Source organism: Triturus cristatus, chromosome 1_2 (assembly GCF_964204655.1).
Source record: "Triturus cristatus chromosome 1_2, aTriCri1.1, whole genome shotgun sequence".
In the NCBI taxonomy this organism is placed as follows: Eukaryota; Metazoa; Chordata; class Amphibia; order Caudata; family Salamandridae; genus Triturus; species Triturus cristatus.
Genome location: NC_140580.1, coordinates 1,187,525,422 through 1,187,552,288, shown reverse-complemented (window position 1 = coordinate 1,187,552,288; position 26,867 = coordinate 1,187,525,422). Strand labels below are relative to the sequence as shown.

Genomic DNA, 26,867 nt, shown 5'->3' with positions numbered 1-26,867 from the left:
TACATGAGCATTGGTTACATCACACAAGAACAAATTCATTTTGGTTGTAGACATGGGGAGACTAAGTGATTTGACCAGAATCACAGAATGTCGAGCTGAAGCAGAAACTCCAACCTGGTTCCCCAGTTGCAAAGTCTGCAGTTCTGGAAGTAACACCACATCCTCATCCCTAAGTGCAACATTTAATCAAGTGGTCAACTGGATAAAAAAACATAAAGATAACAAATAATTTAAAAGTGCTTTGTCGCTATTTGAAAACTCAGAAAATATATCCTTATTTTAGTCTTTTAGAGCACTAACCATAATTTTGATGCCAATAAGACCCTCTCATATATGTAATTTCTTAAGGAAATGCTCTAGGTATTACAGTTTTGATTACATCAAGATGACTTCAGGCGTTCCACACTTTTGTAATAAATATAGAATGTTAGCAATCTAGTTGTTCATTAGGATACTGTTGAGAGGCACAGGCCAGGGGCACGGACTCTGAAAATTGAAGATAGGTAGGAGGGTGCAAAGGCAACAATTTAACCACACTGAGCAGGCAGGAAGGGCCGTGGTAGCACAACAGACTATGGAGGGCAGTGGAAAGGGGGGCAGGGGCAACAAACCAACAATACAGGACTTGCAAGAGAGGCTGTGACAATGTAATAGACCATTGTGGGCAGAAGGAAGAGGCAATGGTAGTACAACCATACATGCCAACAGACCCGATTCAGCCAGGAAACGTCCAATGATTTTAAGCTCAAATGGGCTTTATTTGATCTGTCTCCTGTCTACAATCTCCTCTATTTCAATGTAACTCAAAGGGGAAAATCAATACCCCAGTTTATTTTCAAAATCTCCCTCTTACCAAGTTGAAAATGTTCGCAAGTATGGTACATTGGATCATGGAAGGAAATGGGGTAGGGACATGGACTTGGATAACAGAGGACAGGAGGGACATGGAGAGGTGCACTAAACTGACCCTGCAGGGCAGGCATCAGGGTTTGCAGCAGCACAATACACCACACAGGGCATGCGGGACGGGAGTGCAGCACAACAATCCATAGAAAGCAAGAGGGAGGGGACAGGACCATGCACATGGACAACAGAGAACAGAGGGGCAAGAGGCAATGGTAGCTAGCTGACCATAATGGACAGACAGGAGAGAAAGCTGCAGCATAATCAATCAATCAATCAATCAGTGACACTTATAGAGCACGCTACATACCCGTAGGGTCTCAAGGCGCTGGGGGGGGGGGGGGGGGGTGCCGCTACTGTTCGAACAGCCAGGTCTTGAGCTTCTTCCTGAAGGAGAGGTGGTCTTGGGTCAGGCGCAGGTCGGCCGGGAGGGAGTTCCAGGTCTTGGCGGCCAGGTAGGAGAAGGACCTTCCTCCTGTAGTCGCTCTTCGGATGCGGGGGACGGCGGCGAGGGCGTGGTTGGCTGATCGGAGGTGGCGTTTGGGAGCGTAGAAGTTGATCCGGCTGTTGAGGTAGCTCGGGCCTTGGTCGTGTAGGGCTTTGTGTGCGTGGGTGAGGAGGCGGAAGGTGATTCTTTTGTTGACGGGGAGCCAGTGAAGGTCTCTCAGATGTCCGGAGATGTGGCTGGTTCGTGGGATGTCGAGGATGAATCTGGCTGAGGCGTTCTGGATCCGCTGGAGTCTCTTCTGGAGCTTGGCGGTGGTACCGGCGTAGAGGGCGTTGCCGTAGTCCAGTCGGCTGGTGACGAGGGCCTGGGTGACGGTCTTCCTGGTCTCGGTGGGGATCCACCAGAAGATCTTCCGTAGCATGCGTAGGATGTTGAAGCACGCCGAGGAGACGTTGTTGACTTGCCTGGTCATGGAGAGGGAGGAGTCCAGGATGAAGCCCAGGTTGCGTGCATGGTCTGTCGGTTTGGGTGCGGTGCCCAGGGCGGGAGGCCACCAGGAGTCGTCCCAGGCGGAGGGTGAAGAGCCCAGGATGAGGACCTCCGTCTTGTCAGAGTTCAGTTTCAGGCGGCTGGTCGTCATCCACTCGGCTACCTCTTTCATCCCTTCGTGTAGGTTGGCTCAGGCGGTGGCGGGGTCGTTGGTCAGGGAGAAGATCAGCTGGGTGTCGTCGGCGTAGGAGATTATGCTGAGGTTGTGTTGGCGTGCGATGGCCGCGAGGGGGCAGGAGGGACGGATCAGGGGCATTACAATGGAACAGACAAGCCAGGAGGGAGGGAGTAGGGGTCTGCACATGTAAACAGAGGGCTGGGGGCAAGGGGGCAGGGCAGGAGCAGCAAGATGGCCATGAAGGTCAGGCAGGATGGGCACTAGAAGCAAGACACACCATGAAGAGCAACAGTGAGACTGTGATGGAATACACACAGAACCATGGAGGGAAGGTGGGAGGGGGTCAGGGGCAGCTAACTGACCACACAGGGAAGGTGGGAGGGGCCATTGCAGCACAGAAGACCATGCATGGCAAGTGGGAGGGTTAGTGGCAGCACAATGGCTATGATGGGCAAGAAGGAGGGTGCAGGGGCATGCACAAAGGACGATGGAGGATAGAAGGGAGGGTCAGGACCTGTGCACAGACAAGAAAGTTCAGGGGAAGGGGCCTCACAACAGACCGCACGGGGCAAGCAGGAGGAGCAGTTGCAGCACAACAGACCAGGGAGGGCAGAAGGGTGTGGCAGTACAATGGAAAATGTAGGACAGGAGGAAGAGGATATGGGCATGGCATGTGGACAGGCAGGGTGGAGGTGACAGGGACAGGTTACAGTCATCTGACAATGCTAGGCAGGTGGGAGGGGAGTGGCAGCTCAACAGAGCACTCAGAGTAGATAGGAGTGGCAGGTCCATGGAACATGGTGGGCAAAAAGGATGGAGCAGGGGCATGCACAAAGACATCGGAGGGCAGGGGGAAGGAGAATAGGGGCAGCAAGCTAAGCACAGAGTTTAAGCAGGAGGTCAATGATGGGGCATAGAATTGGGCAATGGAGGGCAGGAGGAGTGGACTGGTATATCATACTAAATTGATGGCAGTGGCAGCACATCAGACCATGCATGGCAGGAGGGAGGAGGCTAGTCCATGGATTCACACAACAGAGGATAGGGAGGAGGGGGATGGGGCAGCAAGCTAACTGTTCTCAGAAGGCGGGTATTAGGAACTTTATTGTTTTTAAAACGTGTGTCTGTGCGAACTACTTAAAATATGAACAAGTATGCAGCATAATCTCACTTTTATTCAGGAAGAAGAGGACGTTTGTGACTGTGACTCCGGGCTCACTTGGCAGAAACACCCCCTGACCCTCCACCCCCTATCGCAAAATGTAATGCCCGTGAAAAGGGTAGGTGAACACAGTGTTATATAGAACATACTCCTGAGAGCACGATTGAAAATGAAAACTAGATATAGTGTATGGTATAAACTATGCACCAAAAAGTGTGATATAAGATGAATTGGGCGTGAAATATAATATGCAATACATTGTGCGCAATGACAGATTCATTGGAGAGCGCGAGATAGCACAGGCACTAGCGCGTGCTATGCGATATGCGCCTTGGAGTGTAATATGCACAGGGCAGTGTTGTGTAACCTAACTAGTCTCTAAAGTTGTAATATAAAAAATGTGCTGGGGAGTGTAACGTTGCATATGCACTGTGACAAAGATATGGATCCCAGATTGTAATCTGTATGGCATAGCACTGTGCGTTATAACATAGGCATCGAGGAAGGCACGTTAGATGGGGCAATATAACCCGTGCGAAGACAAGTGTGGCATGACATATTCACGGGGTGGTGTTACAGTGCACATGGGCTAGAGAGTGTCATAGCATATGCACTAGCTGGTGGAATACAACACAGAGGTGTGTGGCACTCAGCAGGCAATGGTGGGTGTAACACAGCATTGGGCTCAGCCAGGAGCGCGCTGTGACTCTCAAGTGATGTTCGTCCCCTTTCCAGAGAGTAAAATAAAAAGTATTACACATCCGGCAGTGGATGTGTGTTTTATTACCCGTGAGGGGGGTTTCTTGCATAGTTTTGGTCGAATTTTTGTCGATTCCCCTTTGAATGGCTTGGTGTGCATGTGTATTAAATGTGCCCGTCAATAGCTACCCATGTTTGTATAAATAAACGACAAGGGTGTCTACCGGGATTAGGCACGGTAGGGCATCAGACATGTCAGAGCTTCACTAGTGGTGTAAATACATTCCACGTGGATTCATTGTATGCATAGTCGCCTTTTAATGAATATCACGCAAATCGTCATGGTGATAGGTACGTACGGTGTGTCCAGCATGTCCTAGGTGTGTCTATAAATATATATTTTTTAAAAATAATAAAAAAAAGTGGCCGGCCCTGGGGATTGGGGTCAAAAAAATATAATTAGGAGACAGGCCCTGGGGGATGGGGTCATCAGGGCCAATAAATTAGAATAAGAAGGGGAACCACACAGCCCCCCTTCTTAAAAAATTAAAATAAATAAAAGACTGGCATCGTGCCGGAGGCCACGCCCCCTCCTTGCAGCACTCTGCAAACGTGCCCCCTGGCGAGTTGTAAGTTGGGGAATTAATTCCTCTTCAATACTGAGGGTCCCAGAGGGCCAACTAGCCCAACAGGCATCTACAGTATGCGCCAGGGAGCTGCGCTGCAGACAGGTGTTCTGAGGCCAAGCCCCTTTTTACAACTCTCTGCAACGCAGCTCTGTGGCGCTTACTGGAGGTACCTAGTGGTCTAGTTTGACCCTAGGGACCCTTAGGATTCAAGGGGACTTAATCTCTCATCTTAGAACAGCCACAGGGCGCGTTTACACAGTGGTGAAGGGAGGGGACGGGGCCTGAGGTGACGTGTGCAAACACGCACTATGGCACGTTTTAAATTGGGGATATAATTTCCCTTCAATACTGAGGGCCCCTGGGGGCTAACTAGCCCACCAAGTGCTTCCAGTAAGCGCCACTGAGCTGCATTGCAGAGAGGTGGTCCAGGCCGTGCCACTTTTTACACCTTTCTGCAACGCAGCTCTGTGGCACTTACTGGAGGTACCTAGTGGGCTAGTTGGACCCTAGGGACCCTCAGGATTTAAATGAACTTAATCTCCCAACTAAAAACGGACACAGCACATTTGAGATGTCATCAGTGATGTCATGAGTGATGTCACTGACCATCTCATGAGTGATGTAATATGTGACGTCATCAGCAGTGCATTGCGGGCGCGCGAGTTATAGTTAGCTGAACTAACTATAACGGGGGAATTTCAATGGTTTTGTACAAGTGAAAAGTCCAGCTAACTATAACACCCCTGAAACCTATGGTTTTTTCAGTGAAATTCTGAGGTTTTTTAAATGCTAATTCCTAACTACAACGTGCCTGAAACCTATGGTTTTTTCTGTGAATATAGATATATATATATATATATATCCTTTTATCCCCAGCACTGCCATTTAAGTAACAGTAACCTGGTCCTGATGATGACCTAAAGACTTATACTGGCTGAAACGCCGTCGACTTTTACAGACGAAATCTCGGCGCTATTTCCTCAAGGATACCCCACTTGATTACTTTTGTATTCATTATCACTTATTGTTCAGGGATCCTGACTATGTAAATTTTACTTTCACTTGCTCTTTGTTGCGCCCTTCCTGTCGCTTTTTATACTTTCTCATGTGTCACTTGCGCCGTCACAATTTTTCTCGAGTACTTGTGCACAGTATCCCACAGGTTACATGCCATTTAATGTAACTCAGTGTCACCCTTCCATTTGTTTGATTATATGTAGCTAAATATGACAAATACATGCATTTACTAAAATACAATTTATGTTATCAAAGAATTTTGTCTCCCTGGTTTTCTCCCCTTTTTCCTCGTGCTCTCAGCAATTAATTGTGCTGCCTGAAACTGACCTTTAATTATTACTCTAAACTGCAGAAGGCAGCCGACCCTCTTCCACAGCTGGGCTGGTCTGTTCCTGCTCATCAACCAGCTGTTGTGAGCGACTTGCACATGCACACATGCAGATCCTTGTTTGAAGAGAGTTCATTGGGTTCCTTCCAGGTGCTGATGCAAGAAACACGTCTGTTAGTGCAGCACTCGAACGCTGATGCACCTTCACCTCGACGGCTGCCCATGCTCTAAAGAAAGGTTACCCTGCGTCCCTGCAGGCACATAGTACAAACCCTGAGGGGTATCCTCGGTATAATTGCAAAAGCCCGCCCTCCAGTAAATATCATTATTGGCAGAGAAGCCTGAGATAATACACTGGCAGGCCGACTATATATTTACTGTTTGCAACGATTGCAACTGTTTTGTTCCGAGGCCAACGTGATCCCTTTCTCCTCTGACATCTGCCTCCTCCAGAAGCTGACATCGGTCAGCGAAGCCAGGTCGCTTCTGCTCGGTCTGCCGTCCCTTCCCGATCACCGGCGAAATAAATAAAATAAAGGCAGGGCTCGCCAAACTATTTTTTACAGTATTTTATGGTTTTAGTAAGCAGCGCAGCATGCTGCCTGGTTTGGCAGTTCGGGCTGGACTGTACTGGACTGTACCCATGAGGCACAGGGTCAAGACTGATTTGCATATGGCTGGGTTCGAACTGGAACGGCATGGTGAAAAAACGATGGATATAGGCCCAGATCTCTGTACCGGGGTGAATGTATGACATTGTTCTGCATTCTGTCCAACAACTGTTGTTTTTGCATTTGTCACCCCGAGTGGGAAGAGTATGCCCAGACGTGAGTCCCGTACTCTCCATGCCACTGGAATCAAGCTATCCTGGCTGAAGAGGGGTGAAACCCCGAAACCGGTCCTAGGATGCTTGTTTCCAGTCCAGGGAGGACCTGGCTTGGCAGGTCGGGCTGGACTGTTCCCATGGGGCACAGGGTCAAGACTGATTTGCATATGGCTGGGTTCAAACTGGAATGGCACGGTGAGCAAAAAAACGATGGATTTAGGCCCAGATCTCTGTACTGGGGTGAATGTATGACATTGTTCTGCATTGGTGGAGAGGTGTGGCTCACTGGTTAGAGGCGGCAGATCCGCAAGCAGAGAATCGGCCAGGGACCAGGGTTCAATTCCCGACGCGGCAGGGTTGTGGACCAGGGTCAAAACGGACTCGATAATTCTCGCCTCGGTACCTACTCTAACCAGGAACACACTCGGCAACTCTGGGCATTAGCTTGCCTCATCTCCACAACGGCCCCCCACATTCGCCGGGGATGCCTGGTTTCACCTTGGAGATACCCAGGAGGGACCATCTCACAGGGATAGCCAGGACGGGTTCCCCAGCGGTCTACAGCGCCACGACGCCTCAGGGCAGCAGTGCGCTTTACAAGACACATACATTTACATTTACATTTGTGTCCATCAACTCTTGTTTGTGCATTTGTGCTGCTTATTAAAAGCATAAAATAATATAAAAATAAAGTTTGCCGAGGTGTGCCTTTCGTTGGAGCGGGGTGATGCTTACCAAGACGAAGGAGAAAGGCGCACGCTTTTGCTGCCAAAAAAACACATTACATTGCGTGAGAGGTATCCTGCATGCAGCTGCAGGCAGTCAAAAGGAGTGTAAGAAAATAGTGCAGACAGACTGTAAATAAAGCATTCCACATAACAACATGTAAAAGGGCCAGTCCTTCTGGGAGGTAACAACAGAAGACAGGGAGGTACTAAGGAGGGACAATAAGCCTATTAACGAATCAAAAGCCAACATTTACAGAGGACAGTGGCAGCAGCCAATTAAAAATCTAGGCGGAGAGTGGGCGGAGCTTACACTGCATACCTCAACACAACATGTCTAGAAAAGACAGTGCAAGCGCTGCCTAGGTGAGATTTGAAAATACCAAATTTAATTCGTCTAAGGTTATTTCCTTTGGGGTTTTATTTGAGGTCCTTACCTCAATTGTTTTCTATGGGAGGGTGTTGTAGTGCCAGTGCTTGACCATGTGTGCTGCTGGATTTACTCCTGCTCTGAGCTGAAGTAACTTTAGAAGTGCAGTTTGTGAATAGCAGTGGGCTGTTTTATTTTTGTGGATTGATGCATGTTCCTCTGTAAACCTTTCTATAACTTACTTTTTCTCCTCCCTAAAGCCCTCCTTTTTAGGAATAAGTAGGCCCCTTTTTCCAGACTCCCCCCAGCCCCTCCAGCATATACTGCTAAGTTGTAAGCGTAGGTGGCTGAAAATACCCCCATAGAACAGATAGGAGAGGTGGAGGTGGAGATGTGCGCTTAAAGGTTTGTGAATAGCATTTTGAAGTACTTACTGCACTGTGCAGTTTGTGACTAGGTCTCAGAGTATGTTGGGACGAGTGCACTGCTGATGCTTGACTGACCCTCTTCTGTTTGTGGGACGCGTGCCCTCTTGTGCCTGTGCTGGTCACAGCCAGTGTGTAGAAGGAAGCTTGCACTGCTGCCTGCGATATACTGCTTTATGTGCGAGTCAAGGTGCACGCTTGCTGCCTCACTGAACCTGTTCTGCGAATGACTAAAGGTTGTCATACTGTAGCTCTTCTGTGTTTAAACGTAAACGAAGCTATTCCCTATACAAAATACAAAACGATTGGCTTTGTCAACTCTCACTTTCAGGTTGCCGGACTGGGGAACTATGGCATGGGTGGAACCAGGCACAGCGTGGGCATGGCTGTACTCCAGCAGCTGGCACACAGACTGAATGTTGCTGACCAGTGGAAAGTGGACAAGCGGTTCCAAGCAGATGTGGTCATAGCCACCCTGGGCCACACGCGGCTGGTGCTACTCAAGCCCCGGAGACTGATGAACATTAATGGCCGGAGTGTGGCCAGCGCTGGTGAGTGTTTTTTGGTCAATTGCTGACAATCGTACCGTTTGCTGCACTGAAGCAGTTTTTGAGGTGATAAATTAGGCACCAACGGTATCTGTTTCGTGATTTAATAGAAAACCATAGCCTAAAAATGCCCCTCTCCCTTTACATTCCCAGTTGGATCTTTTGTGTAACTCTTGCCGTGGTAAGTGTTCATCGGACAGCATCTCACGTGGGTTCTGTCATTTTCACTGACTCTTGGGAGCTGTTGTTACCAAAAGGTTAGCTAAGATTCACCTTGTACACCGGACTCTCCAATGGTAGCATGTATGAGTGGTCGGGGCTTACTCCAGGAGGTGATGGTAGGTTTAGAACTCCCACACAGGGTGACACAGTAATGTCCACTCAGTGGTGTAGCTTTTATATTCATTCATTTTTATAGATTTTTCCAATACAAAACAAGACGTAGGAATTCTTGCTTTGGCATGAAACAGCAAAGATAACACCAACCCCACCCAAAACCCGTTTTGTGACCGCTGACCTACGCTCTTCTTAATCCCCGATCTCCTATCCTACCCATTACCCCTGGCCTTTAATCTGCCTTGTTTAGGGACTTGCTGCGGAAAATGTTTCTCCATGCATAACACCCAAGGTGCGAAGTTTGTTTGGGCAAGATAGCCCTCTATTATCCTCCTTTAAATAAGTGAAGACCAGACCCACATCCTGTTAAATGTGTGTGTTCCACCGTTCGAATCGTATGCCACTCGTCTCAGGAGCAGGAAGGCGGCAGGCTTTGAGGATCCAAAGTTCAGGAGTTGGCTTTACTGCCTCGCCCCACAGACCTAAAATGGTTTGTGTGGCAGCCCGGAGCAATTCCCTTTAAGGGCGTGTAATTGTTGGGTGTTCTGCATTGGTGTCTCTAAGATGACTGCTAGTAGGTTGTTCTCTGTCTCACTGCACAGGATATGATCTTTAGCACCGACCCCCAGAACTCCTCCACACTCAACAGGAACACAATGTTCGATGGCATGTGTGGCTGTAGATACGCATGCTCTGCATACTCCTGCAATTTAGTGTTGGGTTCAGAGTTGTGCAACTGTGTTTTCCTTTAAAAAAGTCTTTCGAGTCATGAGGTAGAGTGGCACCTCCTCTGGTTGATAATGCGTGTGGGTTCGAATTCTTTGTTAGATTCTTTTCTGTCTATTGTTGGGTTCAGACGTGTGTGTCTCTCCTGCCGAAAAGAGCAAACGTATTAATGCTACTGAAAAATGAGCAAACGTACTGATGCTGCCAGAAAATGAGCAAATGGATTGATGCTGCTGGAAATGAGCAAACGTATTGAAGCTTCTTTAAAATGAGCAAATGTATCGATGCTGATGAAAAGATCAAACGTATTTATGCTGATGGAAAGAGCAAGCATATTGTTGCTTCTGGAAAATGAGCAAATATATTGTTGCTGCTGGAAAGAGCAAATGTAATTATGCTTCCGGAATGAGCAAACCTATTGATACTGCTGGAAATAGCAGAATTATTGATGCTGCTTGAAAGAGCAAACTTATTATTGCTTCCGGAAATAGCAAATGTATTGATGCTGCTGAATGCCAGAAAGAGCAAATGTTTCGATGCTGCTGGAAAGAGCAAACGTATCGATGCTGATGGAAAAAGCAAACCTATTGATGCTGCCAAAAAGAGCAAACATATTAATGCTAATGGAAAATGAGCAAACGTATTGATGCTGCCGGAAAGGGCAAGCGTATTGATGCTGCTGGAAAGAGCAAATGTATCGGTGTAAGAACCTGGCTCTATATATACTGCACCAAAGTGAGGTACAGTGTGTACAGAGCCCACAGTCCCCAGAGGTTTGGCAGAGGCTAAAGTTAGATAGAACCTTACTCTCTAAAGTGGTAGCTTGGTCGAGCAGTAAGGCAGTATCAGAGGACAGTGTAAAGCATTTGATGTACACACTCAGTCAGCAAATGAATTCACACACTCAGGAACTGAACTCTAGGCCAATGGTTTTGTATAAAAAAATATACTGTTGTTTTATTTCTAGAACCAAGCAAGCCTGGTGCAGGTAAGCATGTAAATACTTTGCAGTAGTAATTTACTTGTATGAACACAGTTCAGAATTGCAGTATAACTTGTACTGGTTTTGGTTACATTTTTAAGAAAGCAGTTTGCAACACATTGCAGGTATAGTACATTCAAATGAATGGGCTTTTTAAGTAAAATGCAGTTAATTACTTTTCAGATTACTTTTCTAACCACAGGAATGGATCCTAGATTCAGCCCTGGGAAATTTCCTAGAAACAGGTGAGTAAATGCATTTGGTTAAAGGTACGATTTTTAAGGAATGTTATTGCATTTCAAAAATTGACACTTCGAAATGTTTTCACATAGAATCACCAATGTTATCCTAGGGGAGGAAATTCACTTAGCAGGTAAGTTAGGTTATTGTTACTTTTTAGGTCTCGCTGAGGCAGTGCATGAGCTGCTCTGCGAGACATTTAGTGTATGGGTTTTTAAAGTGCTGCCACAGGCTTTTGGTGGCCTAAAGCTTGCGTGCACGTGAGCGTGCACACGCGCAGCCGCCATCTGCCTTTCTGTCATGGCTCATTAAGCCTTCCAGCAGGTGAATCATGCTCCTCCACCCCTTGCTGTCTGCTCTCACTACCCCCCTCCCTTCTCCCCCCTTCACTTCTCCCCCTCCCTCCTCGTTAGCTTGTTATTCTTAACTTCGGAAGCATCTGATGTGAATTCTTCAAGGAGCAATTCACTTCCGACTAAGCCAATGCCGCCTCAGACAGTAGACATTTTCTGGTGCTTGTTCCTGTTTTCATTGGTTCCATGGCCCCAACTCATGTTACTGTTTGCTTACGTTGCACGCTTTATGGCCACCTTATCTTTTAGTATTGTATGCACCAGCCAGTCTTCTGTGTTGAGCACGCTTTAACCCTCTACATCCCAGCACAAAGCCATCGAGAGCGAGCAACAAATGACGCCACCACACAGTCCCTTGTGGGAACATAGACTGTGAGAGTAACACTGCAACTTGAGTTTCACTACTACTTCTCGTTTTTATAGTGGAATTGCCAGATGATGTTCAAATATTTAAGAAGCCCCCAAAGCTTTCGTAATTGTAGCCTTTGTTTGGAAATCCTGGGCAGGACGGGTTTGAGCGGCGTCCTCTGGCATATGAATGTGTAACCAGCTCTTCCCAGTTACCCTTTACCCGTCCCTTGTGAGAAGTTTCAAGGTATCGATAGCTATAGCAGGCAGTTGCTGTTTTGCCATCAGTTTAATCCCTTGCAGTGTAACTTCGCTTGTGAAACAGTAACATTTCACAGACTGCCTTCCGAGTGCGTAAGCTTGAATGGAGCGGCACAGCCTAGATAAAAGGAACAGCAGTAACGGTGACAAAAGGTGGTCATTCAGCAACATGAACTCTTCATCAATATTTCTTGACAGCCAGCCCCCCGCCACCCTTCTGGTTTTGAAACAAGTACCCGGAGGCAACACTCGATGTTTTGCACATTGACCCTTTAATAATGCAACGATCGAACTACTTCAGAATTATGCTGATCTGTAGCGCTACGGCACTGCATAAAGGATGCAGGGAACATTGGCTTTGAGTTGCCTTTTTAATGCCTTTTCACTTGCCTACCTTTAGTGGTGTGAAACGCACTGGTACCAGCATGCTGCACAGAGGATGGACGCATTTTTTAAGTTGCAGCCCTTTTGCTGTTTCTTACACACACTCACCTAGTACTATTTTCATGCACAACAAGCATTGGCATAGCCAATAGGTCTCGCCTTTGGGACCTTATAAGTGTTTAACCATGCAACAGTTAATGTTGTTGCACCAAGGATATTGTGCTGCATAACTAAATACTTATAAGGTCCCAAAAGCGAGACCTATTGGCTATGCCAATGCTTGTACTTACTCAGTGCTGGATCCTGGATTCGGCATTGGGACATTTCCTGAAAACAGTTGAGAAAATGCGTTTTGGTTAAAGGTATGATTTTTAAGGAATATTTGTAGTTTTCAAAAGTCGACGAGAAAAGTGTCAATGTTATCCTATGAGGAAAAATCAGTTATCGGTTTCAAGGTAAGTAATCGGTCTTTTGAGTTAGGGTTCTGGGGTTAGACTCAGGGATCTCCCAGGGTCAGTGATGCACTGTTGTTGCACCCTCAGCGGCACTCTGGCGGCTGGGCACAGAGTGTTGAGGCCCAATGTTATCCTATGGGGGATAGGGGGACTCCGGTTGGTGGCGGCTGGCAAGCAGGCCACAGGGTTGTGGGAGCAAGACTCCTAGGGTTAAGCTCAGGGCACTTTGGGGACCAAGTTAGCACAAAAGGGGTACCCTCAGCGGCACTAGGGCGGCCGGGTGCAGGGTGCTGTTTTGAGGTCGGGTGCCCTATTGATTTCTATGGAGATTCTCCGGGACAAAGAAACACTGCAGGCTCGGGGACGAATATCTTCCAGGAGTGACCGCCACTTCGAGGGGTAAGTTGGGATGTAGAGGGTTGGTTAGGCACCGCTGGGTTGGGCACACAAGGCCGTGGGGCGTCTGGTGCAGGGGTGCCTTTAGACGTCAGATTTTCTTACCCGCTCTGGTCGCGGCAGTGGGGGTCCTCTGGATTGAGGCTGCAGGTGTCGTCTGGAGGCTTGAGGCAGGTCAGGGGTCACCGGATCTCGGTCAGGTTCGCCGGGGGGACCTCCTTGTGGTGTTTGTTCACTCGAACACAGTCCAGGCTCGGCAGGTGTGGAGTGTGCTGGATAAATAATAATAATAATCCACATTTGTAAAGCGCAAACAATCACCCGTAAGGGTCTCTAGGCGCTGGGGGCCATCGGGAAGATTAAGCAAGCTATTGCCCAGAGTCACATGGTGCTGAGCTAATCTGCTGCCGGCGATCGAACCCGGGATCCCCAGATTCCGGAGTCAGTCGACCTGGCCGCCGCGCCACACCTCTTCCTCTATTCTATTGAGAGCCAAGCTCTTGTTGTGCTATTCCTAGGTACATTTGGTCGGTTGTTAGTTTGGCAAGGCATAGACCTGGCCGGCTGTGACGAAGCCCTAGATCCTGAAAGAAATGGAGGCGACTGAGAGGACAAAAGACCAAAGCCAGTGGACTGAAGTCTGCGTAGAGTTTGTCTAAAGCAGGAGGTGCCCAGGATCCTTGACCGTCTTGCAGCCCCAGTGGCCAGATTTGCCCCAGAAGCATCCTCTGTCCTGGGAGACGCAGACATACCAAGCCTGAGGTTTCAGCTTGCAAGCCCGCACTCGTCGTTGGGGCTACCAGCCCTTTCCACAGTAAGAACAACAATTGTGGGATTTACATGTTCCACTTTCTAATATACAGCACCCTGCCTTAGGGCGCGAGAGGCCTACCTTAAGGGTGACTGTCAGAACCCCTTTCAGAAGGCCACGGGGCACACAGGGGCCCAACCGTGGTGGTTAATGCCTTTTACTCCTGATGTCCTGGGGTCCGACCTACTACGGATCCCACTCATGTGTGACTAGTACCCCTTCTGACTTGACTCTTCATGGTAGCTGTGGTCAAACAGTCAAGGTTACGGGGGGGTAGCATTGTAGATACAGATCAGTGAACACGACACATAACTCAAAGTGCAAACAGCACAGACAGTAGTAAATCATTGTCCAGCCGAATACTTCCTTTTATGAGAAAAGTAGTATTTGTTTTTTAACTCAACACATGCAGAGGAATGCGGCATTCAGAAGCAAGAACGCAATCCCCCTTGAGGTCGTGGCTGTAGTAGTCCTCCTTTGTGTAACATGTTTGGGGATATTCTCCAGTCACCAGCGGCCACATCCATAGAATGCAAATCACTGGGCTGTACTCAAGTTCTCTCTTTTGTCCCTTAAGAAGTTATTCAAAAGTGTCTGTGGTGCTGCAACACCGTTAGCAGTAAGCGCCTCCAGACCCCAACTGACCCAGTATGTCTTACCCGCGCTCTCAGCACAAAAGAGTTTACCTATGCAGCAGGCGCCTTCAAACACGCACCTGTGAGTCCTGCTCAGTTTGGAGAGGTGGGACTGCTCTCGGCCCACATGGTAGCACCCGGTGGCGCAGGCTCTCGCTCCTGAGCGGTGCTGCTGGAGGTCTCCAAGATGTCAGCGCAGCTCTCTGCTCACGAAGATGCAGTATATTGACTTTGGTAAGGGGTGCGGTTGGGTGAGGAATCCTGTCTTCAGCTCCCAACTGGAACCAGCCATGTTGCAACGTCATCCACAGCTTCTCTGGCAGTCCTCATTGGTGAGTTGGGGCAGTCCCCACGCAGTGCGGGATTCTGTGAGGTTCCAACCCTCCGGTCTAAGCCTCAGTCTCTCCTTCGGGCAGCGGGCCAAATTCTTTGGCAACTTTGGTACCTTTGGCCCCCCTTTGCCACACAGAGTCACCGCGGCGGTACAAGTGTTGCAAGACCCACATGGCGCTCAACACGCAGCTCAGTCTACGGTGCCCTTCTGGTTTACCGGGGTCGCCAAAAACAATCTTGCACACTGGCGACGGCCTGATTGGTGTTCAGCTGAATCTTTACACTTTGCACATGGAGTCTTCATGGTAGGGCTCCCACTGGACCTTGCCCCCTCCAATGCTCTCCTCTTCCTCACAGTGCATACTGGTGCTGGAAAAGCAGGCAGGCGCGGGTGCTCCAGGCTAGCTGGTCTTGGATTCCCTGGGTGATGTCCCGCTACCCAGCAGGGAGTCCTGGCTACAGGCAGAGATCTTGCAAAGCTTTCCCTTCCCACACAGCCCACCTGGCTGCTCGGCAGATGACAATTTTTGGGAGACTAAACCGCCCCTTCTTATAGTCCTTTTCCACACAGCAGATGTAATTTAGGGTCTGGGTCTCTGTCGTTTTATGCTGGGGTTCTGTTCTTTTGAAGTGGGCACGCCTCCTTTTCATCTTCCTTCATGAAAGAGGCCTGTCACAGCAGGCAGGACTCCGAAGCCCTTTGTCCACAACACAAATCATGAACATGACCAGAGCTCACACCTGGATGTCCGCCACAGGGATATGTGCATCGAAAGGTCAATCCCAGGCCCACTCTTTATGAGTCTCCTATCAGCCCTATCTCCCTTCCTTGCGATCTATCACTGAATCAAAGAGAAGTCTTTTGGAAGGTAAATGGAGCCTCTTTCTTTTCCCTCTGGTGTGTCCCACCCAGCTCACGGGATTGCAGCACCATAGCTAGGGGGGGGGGGGGAGGGGTTGATTATTCTCTTCCTCGTTTCTTTACCTGGCAGGCCTGGGCGTCCTGAAATGGAACCCATGGTCCTCTTCACCATGTGCCTTTGCAGACACACTCCCCCACTGTACTTCCACAGCACACTTGCTGCACTGCACTCACTGTTCCTCTATGCATTGTAACCTTACATGTACCCATGCATCCACCATACACTCAGTCTGCGCGCACGGTTCAGCACTGAAGCGTTTCTATATTTGGCCACGGGTGATCTGCCAGCACACACACTCACTGTGTGCACGCTGCACAACACTTCACCCTTCATATTGTCCTCTGCACAAGCACACATACTCTCAGCATGTTTATCCACACATGAACTGCACAACACTACATCTCTCGTAATGTATTCCTTTCGGCAGACATACACCTAGTACATGTACCAATCACACGTGTGCTGCACAGTACTGCTCCATCCTTGTGCTATATAGCCTTCCCACGCGCACACAACTAATGCACTCACTTCTTTTGCACTGCGCAACTTACCTGATGTAGGCAAATGGTGAGTTAATCGCACAGCAGCTGAACGTTTGAAAAGCCAGTGGACCTCACTCCTGTAACACAGGATAAAAAGGTCCTGTTCACTACTACTGATCACTACACGGTACGCTGCCAGCACCACGCTCCTGCTGCTCGACTCCTGGCGAAGTCATTAGCCTTTCACCACCATGGGGGTTTCGCTTTGGGCACCCCTCCCGGTCCAACAAGCCTGCAATCTTTGAGACAGGCCTATGTCAAGGCGCACACGCATGATCCATGTTTGCCTATGACAGACAATCAGCATTAGGGATCCAGACAACAGTACAGTTGGGCACTCGGGCAGGGGTGCACGTCTCTTACCATGCAGAGGACCTGTCCGTCCGAACAGTGACTTACATTTATTTAAAAAGGGAGGATTGGGCTCTGCCGTTGCTCTAAGTGGCAAAGTCAAGCTAGCGGTCTCAAACTGCCCTCCCAGTCTGCAGTGGCAGACTGGGAGCCATGCTTTCCCTCTGCCGCTGTCAGGGTGGCATAACCAGTGCTGCAGTCCCTGGGGTGCCCTCTAACCTACAGGCACTGGGTACCATATACTAGGGACTTACAGGTATGTTAGCTTATGCCGATTGGGTATAAACCATGCAACATACTCGTATTTGGTTCAGGGCACTGGCACTGAGGTCTGGTTAGCAGGCATACGTGTACTCTCGAAGTCGATGAACCAGCAGCATCAGTCCAAAACTATTAGGGCGGCCATACAAAATGAGGTATCTCCTTACAGCTGCAACCTGAAGGATAAATTGCTGACTTGTCCTGAGACCCGAGGAGCCCTGGCCTGAGCAAGAGGAAAGGAAATCACCAACCCTGCAGTAGACGTGGATTTTTGGGGGGCTGTAGCAATTGATCCTGGAGCAGGGTCTGTCCAACAGAGTCTCACAACATGACTGATCGATAGGGTCGAGAGCGCAAATTGATCTGAGCAGCTTAGTCGGCGGAACCACGGCACTGCTATCCCACCATCGCCGAGAGCCCCAGAGCTTTTATGCCCAACTGAAGCAGGCATAGGTATCTTCCTGAGGCACTCGCTGTTTGCCAGTGAAGGTGGACAGTGTGACCGCAGCATTGGCCAGTTCTTGCGGTGCCCACACATCCCAAGGAAGTAAAGGCTGCAATCCAAAGGTGCCTGCCCAAGGTAAACCACTGCAAGTAGAGTCCCCAGCACTGCTCCCAGACTTGCCTGGGAACAGTCCCTATACTGAAGACCCAAGGCTATTGCCTCGTGGAGCTACATGCCGAATATAGCGTTTGTAGCCAAGATGTTGAAGAGCTCAGTGCACACTGTGACTCAGGACATTGCCTGGAAGTGTGCCGCTGGAGCTTTGCACCTGAAAAAGTGGACTGCCACCCGGAAAACCCTGAGCACGACTGACCAAAGACTCGCCAAAGTAACATGACCTGGCTTGCCGGATCTTTGAGGGTCACCTGCACAGAGCAATTGGTGCCCAAAAGAGGGCCTGCACCAGAAGCGCCTTCTGTGGCCTCTTCAACACGCTAATGCACCTGGCAGCTTCTCATCTCCTGTGGGGCTGTTGCGTGCTGGGCGGAAAAGGCCTGTCCACCGCCGGTGAACCTGCTGCCATGGAAAGGTCAACCAATCCCTGTCCAACCCCATGCCAGTCACTTGAGGAGTTCCACAAGGCTCCTCCCTCTCACCCACCCTCTTCAACCTTTTTATGGAACCTCTTACCCATCTTCTCAGCCTCGCCAAGATTCACTTCCACATGTATGCAGACGACACCCAAACCTACATCAAGATCCACTCACTTGATGACATCAAATCTCTCAACACCACACTACAAAACCCCAAACATGGCTGGCCGAAAACCATTTGAAACTAAACGCCCTCAAAACGGAATTCCTCTTAATCGCCCCCCCTAACAAAACTCCCACTATCCTGGACTGGCTGAAGCACTTGACAGCTCTCAAAGGACAACCTCTCATCGTCGACTCAGCGAAATCACTAGGGATAACGCTTGACAGCAACTTAAAGATGCAGAAACATATCAGCGCCTCCACAAAAGGAGCCAACTTCCACCTGAAGACCCAGCGAAAACTGAAACCCTTTCTGCCAGCCGTCGATTTCAAACAAGCAGTGCAAGCCCTAGTTATACCTATAGTGGAATACGGGGCGGTAACCCTATGCGGCCTCCCAAGGTCATCGACTGCCCCTCTAAGAGCCACTATCAACTCAGCTGCGAGACTCATCACGGGCGCAAAGAGAAACTCTCCCATATCCCCAGACCTGAGAGCCCTCAACTGGCTACCATTTGAAGCTAGAATTCATCTGAAAATCGCTTGTATGATGCACAATGCCCTCCACCACAATTCCCCGCACTACCTAGCTCAGAAACTGGAGCTCTCTTCAGGCAGCAGAGCCTCCAGGAGCGCCAAGACACTTCTTCTAAAACCACAACGATTTGCCAAGAAAAAAACATATATCCGTTCATTCTCTGGTATGGCCGCTAGGATCTGGAACGCTTTGCCCACTGAAACAAGAACGAACCCGTCATCGGCCTACTTCAGGATGAAGTAAAAGCGATCCTCATGGCTAAATTCACGTGAACTCTGGCCTATTGCTAGCCTTACTGTACATTATAACTATCTATGTCTTTGTGCTCAATAGCTGTCATTTTGTCTTGTATATGCTATTTATAGCTGTTCACCTATATCTTTGTTTGTTACACCTTGCTTTCTCCATTTGACTGTAAAGCGCTCTGATACTCGCAAGGGTCTTGTTCGCGCTATATAAAACCCTCACAATAAATAAATAAATAAATAAATAAAGGTGCAAACTGGCCCCCGACTGCACCAACACATACAAGTGTGAGACTGAAACAGGCCTACAGCCCTTAAAACTGTATGATGGGAGAAGTGGGGCGGAGAGCTGCACCCATAGTAGAGACTATGGGCCATATGTATGAAAAACGCGTTTTGCGATTCTTCAAATTGCGATTTTTAGGGAATCGCAATTAGAGAATCGCAAAAGGCAATGTTTGTAGGATTTGCTAAATATTTAGCAAATCCTACATATTCCTTATTTGCGAATCGCAAATTGAGATTCGCAAATAAGGAATACCTTCCCATTCATTCCTATGTAAGTAAGTAAGTAAATATTTTATTTGTACATGATTAATTAAAATCTTTACAAGTCGAATAAAAAACATTTAAAAGGACAATTAAAAATTGCAAAGAGAATTAACCAAAGGGTATTTAAAAGTTCGCTCTGTCCTGTGCGTTTGCCAAGTTGATTCAGATTAAAGTGTTGCATTGTTAAAATCAACAGTCCTCAAGCTCTCATGTATCTGACTCCGGCCAGTTCAAAGAATTTTACGACCTGACAGTTTAGTTTTGTTTTGCTGGGATTGAAGCAAAGTTTGACTGCCTGTCTGCATGTCCGTATACCATAGGTTTTGAATGAGTCTCGCAGGAATTTGCATCTCAGATCTTTCAGTTTGGGGCAGATGCACACTGCGTGGACAAGGTCTTCCTTTCCTGCTTTACACAGACGGCATTGTGGATCAAGATTTTTCCTTATCCAGGGCGGTAGGTGAGGATATACCGGGATTACGCCCAGACGCATTTTTAAAAATTTCTCTTTCATTCTTAGGTTCATGCCCACATTGAGGTAAGCCTGTGGTTGCATTGGACCATAATCATTAAGGATTACCCAACCATGTGCTTTTTTTGTCAGGGCCTCCTTGTCTTCAGTTTTAGAGATGAGTCTAACTACTTTTTTGGCTGTTTTTTTAAACGTCACATGGTCTGTTGGAATGTCCCATAAGTTGGATAGGCCCAGCACTTCAAGAGAGTCAATTAAATACTTCCTCGCTGATGATTTTTGATGCTGAAGAGTCTCATCCCAGATGTTAGAATTTAGGGAATCATTGTTGGCGTTACGTATCTTGTGCCAGGCAGTGACGTATGCACACCGTCTTTCTAAGGTTTGTTTCGCGATGCCAAATTCCAGTCGTATTTGTGCTGAGGAGACTTGTTTTGGCAAGTTAAAGATGAGCCTGTAAGAGTTTGAGATGATTGTGTCCAGAAGAGTGGCGTCTTTTCCTTGAAGGGGTTCGCTCCCGTAGGTGAGTGTTGGTTGCAGTTTTGCGCGAAGTACTTGGAGAAGTGGATAGAAGGTCAGATCTGGGAGTTTAGTTTTTAAGGATTTTAGGGCAAGGGAGGTTGCCATTCCCTTGCCTCGCAGGGAGTCCAGCTGGGGTTTAAAAGTGATCTTCGAGTCCAGTATTATGCCCAAGTATTTGTAAGTTGTTACGTTTTCCAATCGTTCTCCATTTATATGCCAATTATGTTCCCTTTTCTTTTTGTAGTTTACTGCCATAACCTTAGATTTATTGAAATTTATCTGCAGTGCATTTTTATTTGAAAAATCGTAGATGGTGTTTAGAAGGTGCTGAAGACCAATGGGTGTCTGGCTGATGAGCACCAGGTCGTCTGCATACAGCAGGTTGGATAGTGTGGTCTTCCCTAGCTTTGGTGCATGGCAGTATTTTTTGTCTAGTTCGCCGGGCAGGTCGGCTAGGAAGAGGTTGAATAGCATTGGGGCTAGGACACAGCCTTGTTTGAGGCCCTTTGTTGTTTTTATTGGTTTTGAAAGATGTGTGCCTGCACCAAGTTTCACTTTAATCCAGGTGTCAGAGTGTAGTGCTATCAGTACGTTTAAGAGATGAACAGGTATGCCCCATTTGGTCAGTTTTTGCCATAACATGTTGCGGTCTACATGATCGAACGCTGCAGTATAGTCGATGAAGGAGAGATATAAAGATTTATTGTTATCTCTTGCTGATTCCATCAGTAGAGTCAGGGCCGTGATGTTTGTAATTGTTCCTTGGCCCTGACGGAATCCGGTTTGGGTGTTCGGGATTACCGAGTTTGCGGCGGCCCATGAGGTTAATTCCTCTAGTATGTTCCCTGCAAAGTATTTAGCTTCTACGTCAATTAGTGCTATCAGACGGTAATTTTTTGGGTCTTTTTTGCTCGAATGTTTATGGATTGGACTGATTATTGAACCATGCCATGACTCTGGTAGAAACTGATTAGTTTTTGCGTAGTTGAATAAAGATGTTAACGCGACGCTCCAGAACTCTACGTCGTTTTTGTAAAGCATTGATGGTAAGCCATTGGGTCCAGGGGCTCCTGTTGGTCTTCCTTTCGCTATTTGTCTTCTGATGTCTTCAGTCCCAATCGTCGATGGCTGTGGATCTGAGACTGTTGAGGTGTCGGCGGCATTCTTTAAATCGTTCGCTTTCAAGATGAAAGTGCTGCGTTTGTTGTTTGCTTCTCTTTGGTGGTATCCTGGTACTACCTCCACGTCATCCGTGCTCAACCTCCTTAGCACTTCCTCTTTAGTTGTAGCCTCGCTATTAAAGTGACTGGCTAGATGGTTTATCCATGCTTCTTCTGTGATGTTAGAATCTATGCCACCATGGTCAGGATTTTTTATTTCCTTGATCATTCTCCAGAATTTAGAGCTGTTTTTTTGTTTCGCTTCGTGGAATAGTTTTGCCCACAGTTGATCGTTTTTATTTTTCTGTTTCTCCCATTTCTTCTGTTTTAGTGTTTTTTTAGCTTCCCTCAAGGTTGCCTGCATATCTTTATTGTCCGGGTCTTGCCGTATCTTTCTCAGCGTGTGGTTTATTATTCGTTTTTGGATCTTCATGCCTGGAGAGAGTGATGTTTTATTTAGGTGTCCCTTGCCATACGGAGGCTTCTTTACTGGACCCTTAGATAATTTGTCTGCAACTTTTTGGGTGAAGTTTTGCCATTCTTTTGATGGTGTGTTCAGGCGCTTTACTGTTTGAATGTATAAAGATTTTACGTCGAGACTTATTGTAGTGATGTTGTTGGAGTTACATCGAAGTCGCCTTAGGTTTGATGTTGTGTCTATCTTTGGGCCGGTGTATGGTTCTGTGTTTAATAGTGCTCTTGCTTTTATACAGATTTCTTGGGGGAGGTGGTCACTAAGGTCGTTGACCCCTATCCTAAATGTTGTTATCATTGGGAACATGTTTAAGGATGTAAAGGTGTAGTCGAGATGGGAGGTGTGATTATTGGAATGAAATGTTGGGGCCGGTGGATTGTCGCCAGCAAGTCGCCCGTTAAGTGCCCTTAGGTTGAGGTCTTCTAGCTGTCTCAATAGTTTTTTTGAGTTGGTTGTTGATTTATCTGTTTTAGCCATGCTTTGTCTTGGCACGCCCCACGCGGAGCTGAGTTCTTGCTGAATGTTATTATCGTGGTCTGTGTTGATGAGGAACATATTGAAGTCACCACCGACTATGATCTGGTCGGACTGGTCTTCTTCGGAGATTTTTTGCAGTACTTTTATCAGTTCATTTGCTGCTTTTCGTTTTTGTGTAGGATGAATATAAGTATTTATTATTATAACCTCTTGAGTATGTTGTTGTAGTGTTAGCTGGGTTTTAACCGTCAGGATTCCGCTGGGGGGGGATATGTAAAACTCTGTGGGTCTTATTGTTCCTATTGTGGCTATGGATGCCAAGATGGCAAGACCTCCTGATCTGCGTCCAAAGATAGAATTTTTGCTGGCAGGGAGAAAGCATGATGTAAACCCTTGAATTTCGAATGGTTCTTCCTCCCAAGTTTCTTGGAGGAGCAGGAGGTCGAATTGGTTTAGGTACTGCAGGAATTCAGGGTCGTGTCTTTTGCTTGCCAGGCCGTTGATATTCCTAGAGGCCCATAGGAATGAATGGGGAGACATTCTCAATTTGCGATTTCCAATTAGAGAATCGCAAAATGAGAATGCAATTTCAAGTTTGCAAGGGTGTCAATAGGACACCCTATTGCACCCCTGAAATAAGCATGTGTGCACATGTGGCACACATACATGCCCTAAGGGCATGTATGTGCGCCACATGGCACTTTGAAAAATGTGAAAAAGTGAATTTTTCAAAGAAATCGCAAATTACCACCAACCTGAGTGCTTGGGTGCTTCCTACATTGCATTTAAGGAATCGCAATTTGGAATTCCTAAATGCATTTGCAAAATAGGGAATCGCAAATTTTGCGATTCCTTATTCTGCGAGTGGGTTTTTGTGTACTACATTGCACACTGCCTAAATTGCGATCGCAATTTGGCTTCATACATATGGCCCTATGTCACATAAACCCTGAGACGGGGACAAAGGAAGGAGGGGGGGGCAGAGTGCCTGGAGAGATGGGGTGCCTGGACAGGTGGGAAGAGTGCTTGGAGGGGTGGGGTTCCACTTTGAAGCATAAGAGACTCACACCCACAAACTGAATATTTCAGCATTATTGTAGTGTGTACTGCTTTTCTTTCTGCGTAATGAAGTGCTTGTCATTTATAAAGAGACGCACTGAGCTAGACAATTGGACAATTATCTAGTTGAGTTGTTGGGGGTGGTGTTGAGTGCTGAGCCAGAGTATCTTCACACAAACCTCCTGAAAAGCCTGCGACTGCTCGCTACCTCCCTGAGATACCTGTTACTGGCCACCCTCACTACCTCCCTGAGAAGCCTGTGGCTGCTTGCCCTCGCTATGTCCCTGAGAAGCCTGTGGCTGCTCTCACTCGCTACTTCCCTGAGAAGCCTGTGGCTGCTTGTCCTCGCTACCTCCGTGAGAAGCCCTTGGCTGCTTGTCCTCGCTACCTCCATGAGAAGACCTTGGCTGCTAGCCCTCGCTACCTCCCTGAGAAGCCTGTGACTGCCTGCCCTCGCTACCTCCCTGAGGCACCTGTGGCTGCTCACAATCGCTACCTCCCTGAGAAGCCTGGGGCTGCTTGTCCTCGCTACCTCCCTGAGAAGCTTGTGGCTGCTTGCCCTCGCTATGTCCCTGAGAAGCCTGTGGCTGCTCTCACTCGCTACCTCCCTGAGAAGCCTGTGGCTGCTTGTCCTCGCTACCTCCCTGAGAAGCCCTTGGCTGCTTGTCCTCGCTACCTCCATGAGAAGACCTTGGCTGCTAGCCCTCGCTACCTCCCTGGGAAGCCTGTGACTGCCTGCCCTCGCTACCTCCCTGAGGCACCTGTGGGTGCTCACAATCGCTACCTCCCTGAGAAGCCTGGGGCTGCTTGTCCTCGCTACCTCCCTGACAAGCCTGTGCCCGCTTGCCCTCGCTATGTCCCTGAGAAGCCTGTGGCTGCTCTCACTCGCTACCTCCCTGAGAAGCCTGTGGCTGCTTGTCCTCGCTATCTCCCTGAGAAGCCTGTGGCTGCTTGTCCTCGCTATCTCCCTGAGAAGCCCTTGGCTGCTTGTCCTCGCTACCTCCCTGAGAAGACCTTGGCTGCTAGCCCTCGCTACCTCCCTGAGAAGCCTGTGACTGCCTGCCCTCGCTACCTCCCTGAGACATCTGTGGATGCTCACCCTCGCTACCTCCCTGAGAAGCCTGTGACTGCTAGCCCTCGCTACGTCCCTGAGAAGCCTGTGGCTGCTCTCACTCGCTACCTCCCTGAGAAGCCTGTGACTGCCTGCCCTCGCTACCTCCCTGAGACGTCTGTGGCTGCTCACCCTCGCTACCTCCCTGAGATATCTGTGGCTGCTCACCCTTGCTACCTCCCTGATAAGCATGTGGCTGCTCACCCTTGCTACCTCCCTGAGACATCTGTGGCTGGTCATCATCTTTACCACCCTGAGAAGCCTGTGGCTGTTTACAATCGCTACCTCCCTGAGAAGCCGTGGCTGCTCACCGTCGCTACCTCCCTGAGGCACCTGTGGCTGCTCACCATTGCTACCTCCCTGAGAAGCCTGTGGCTGCTTGTCCTCGCTACCTCCCTGAGAAGCCCTTGGCTGATAGCCCTCGGCACCTCCCTGAGAAGCCTGTGACTGCCTGCCCTCGCTACTTTCCTGAGACATCTGTGGCTGGTAACCATCTTTACCACCCTGAGAAGCCTGTGGCTGCTCACAATCGCTACCTCCCTGAGAAGCTTGTGGCTGCTCACCGTGGCTAACCTCCCTGAGAAACTTGTAGCTGCTCACTTCCGCTACCTCCCTGAGAAGCCCTTGGCTGCTAGCCCTTGATACCTCCCTGAGAAGCCTGTGGCTGCTAGCCCTCGCTACCTCCCTGAGAAGCCCTTGGCTGCTAGCCCTTGATACCTCCCTGAGAAGCCCTTGGCTGCTAGCCCTTGATACCTCCCTGAGAAGCCTGTGGCTGCACACCATCGCTACCTCCCTGAGAAGCCCTTGGCTGCTTGCCCTCGATACCTCCCTGAGAAGCCCTTGGCTGCTTGCCCTTGATACCTCCCTGAGAAGCCTGTGGCTGCACACCATCGCTACCTCCCTGAGAAGCCCTTGGCTGCTTGCCCTCGATACCTCCCTGAGAAGCCCTTGGCTGCTTGCCCTCGATACCTCCCTGAGAAGCCCTTGGCTGCTTGCCCTCTATACCTCCCTGAGAAGCCTGTGGCTGCTAGCCATCGCTACCTCCCTGAGAAGCCTGTGGGTGCTAAGGGTTGTACTTGGCCCAGTTTACAGAGCCACAGTCAAACAGACCGCTGGCCAGGAGAGGCAAACGACCCCAGGCATCACAGCTGTGTCCCAGTAGCCCCTGCCCAGACAGTGCCCTCCTGGATAGGGTGTGGCATCTTCCCCGCAGCACTGGACCTCTTGGCTTACGCTACCCGCTTCCCCTTCTAGTCTGCTGTAGACGGGCCTTTGATGGTACCCAAGAACCCCCCCACGCCCCCTCTAACATGCAGAGTAGTGCTTTGAAAATATCCAAGACCGCTTGCGTCTTCTTTGCCCACTGCACAGGATTCTCTATTGTTCTATAAAGCAGGTTCGCCTCCTGTACTATGCTGCAAAGGGGTCCCTGATTGTACATAAAACTTCCTGCACATGCTTCCCCCTCATAGGGCCTTTAATGATCTATCAACCCTGCCCCAACACCAGCGTGCTTAACGTCACGTGATATGGTATATACCCCTGTCACCCTTGCCCTGCAAGGCCTCAGATGGTATATCGGACGTGTCCATTGTCCTGCTGCATGGAGCTTTGCATTTTACATAAGACCAGTCCCTCGTCCTGCCTTACAGGACCTGAGTAGGTATTTAAGGACGGCCCCTACTCTGCAGCACAGGGCTTCAGAGTATACATAGGACCTGCCCTCTCCAGCCCCCACTTGGCTGCACCGGGGGCTAAGATTGTATATATATGACCAGTTATACCTTCCAAGCCATGCCAGGTGGGAGCCTCTGATGGTATATACATCTGATTGCTCCCTCTGCCCCCTTTCCCTGATGTATGGGGTTTTTTAAGCTATATATGATCTGTTGCCCGGCTCTTCTGCGCAGGGTCCTGGGCTATGGGTAAATTGTATTGTTTTACCTCTACTGTTACTCATGGACCTTCTGAT

At 48.7% G+C, this 26,867-nt stretch overlaps 1 protein-coding gene across 2 annotated transcripts in view; it reads left to right on the top strand.

Annotated features, from left to right (window-relative positions):
- The window catches only part of PTRH1 (peptidyl-tRNA hydrolase 1 homolog), a 71,075-nt gene that overhangs the window by 13,639 nt on the left and 30,569 nt on the right, over window positions 1-26,867 (top strand). For both annotated transcript variants that reach the window (XM_085614129.1, XM_085614128.1), the window contains exon 2: window positions 8,531-8,750. In XM_085614129.1, the coding sequence (XP_085470255.1) occupies window positions 8,531-8,750 (220 nt within the window). The remainder of the gene's footprint in view (window positions 1-8,530; window positions 8,751-26,867) is intronic.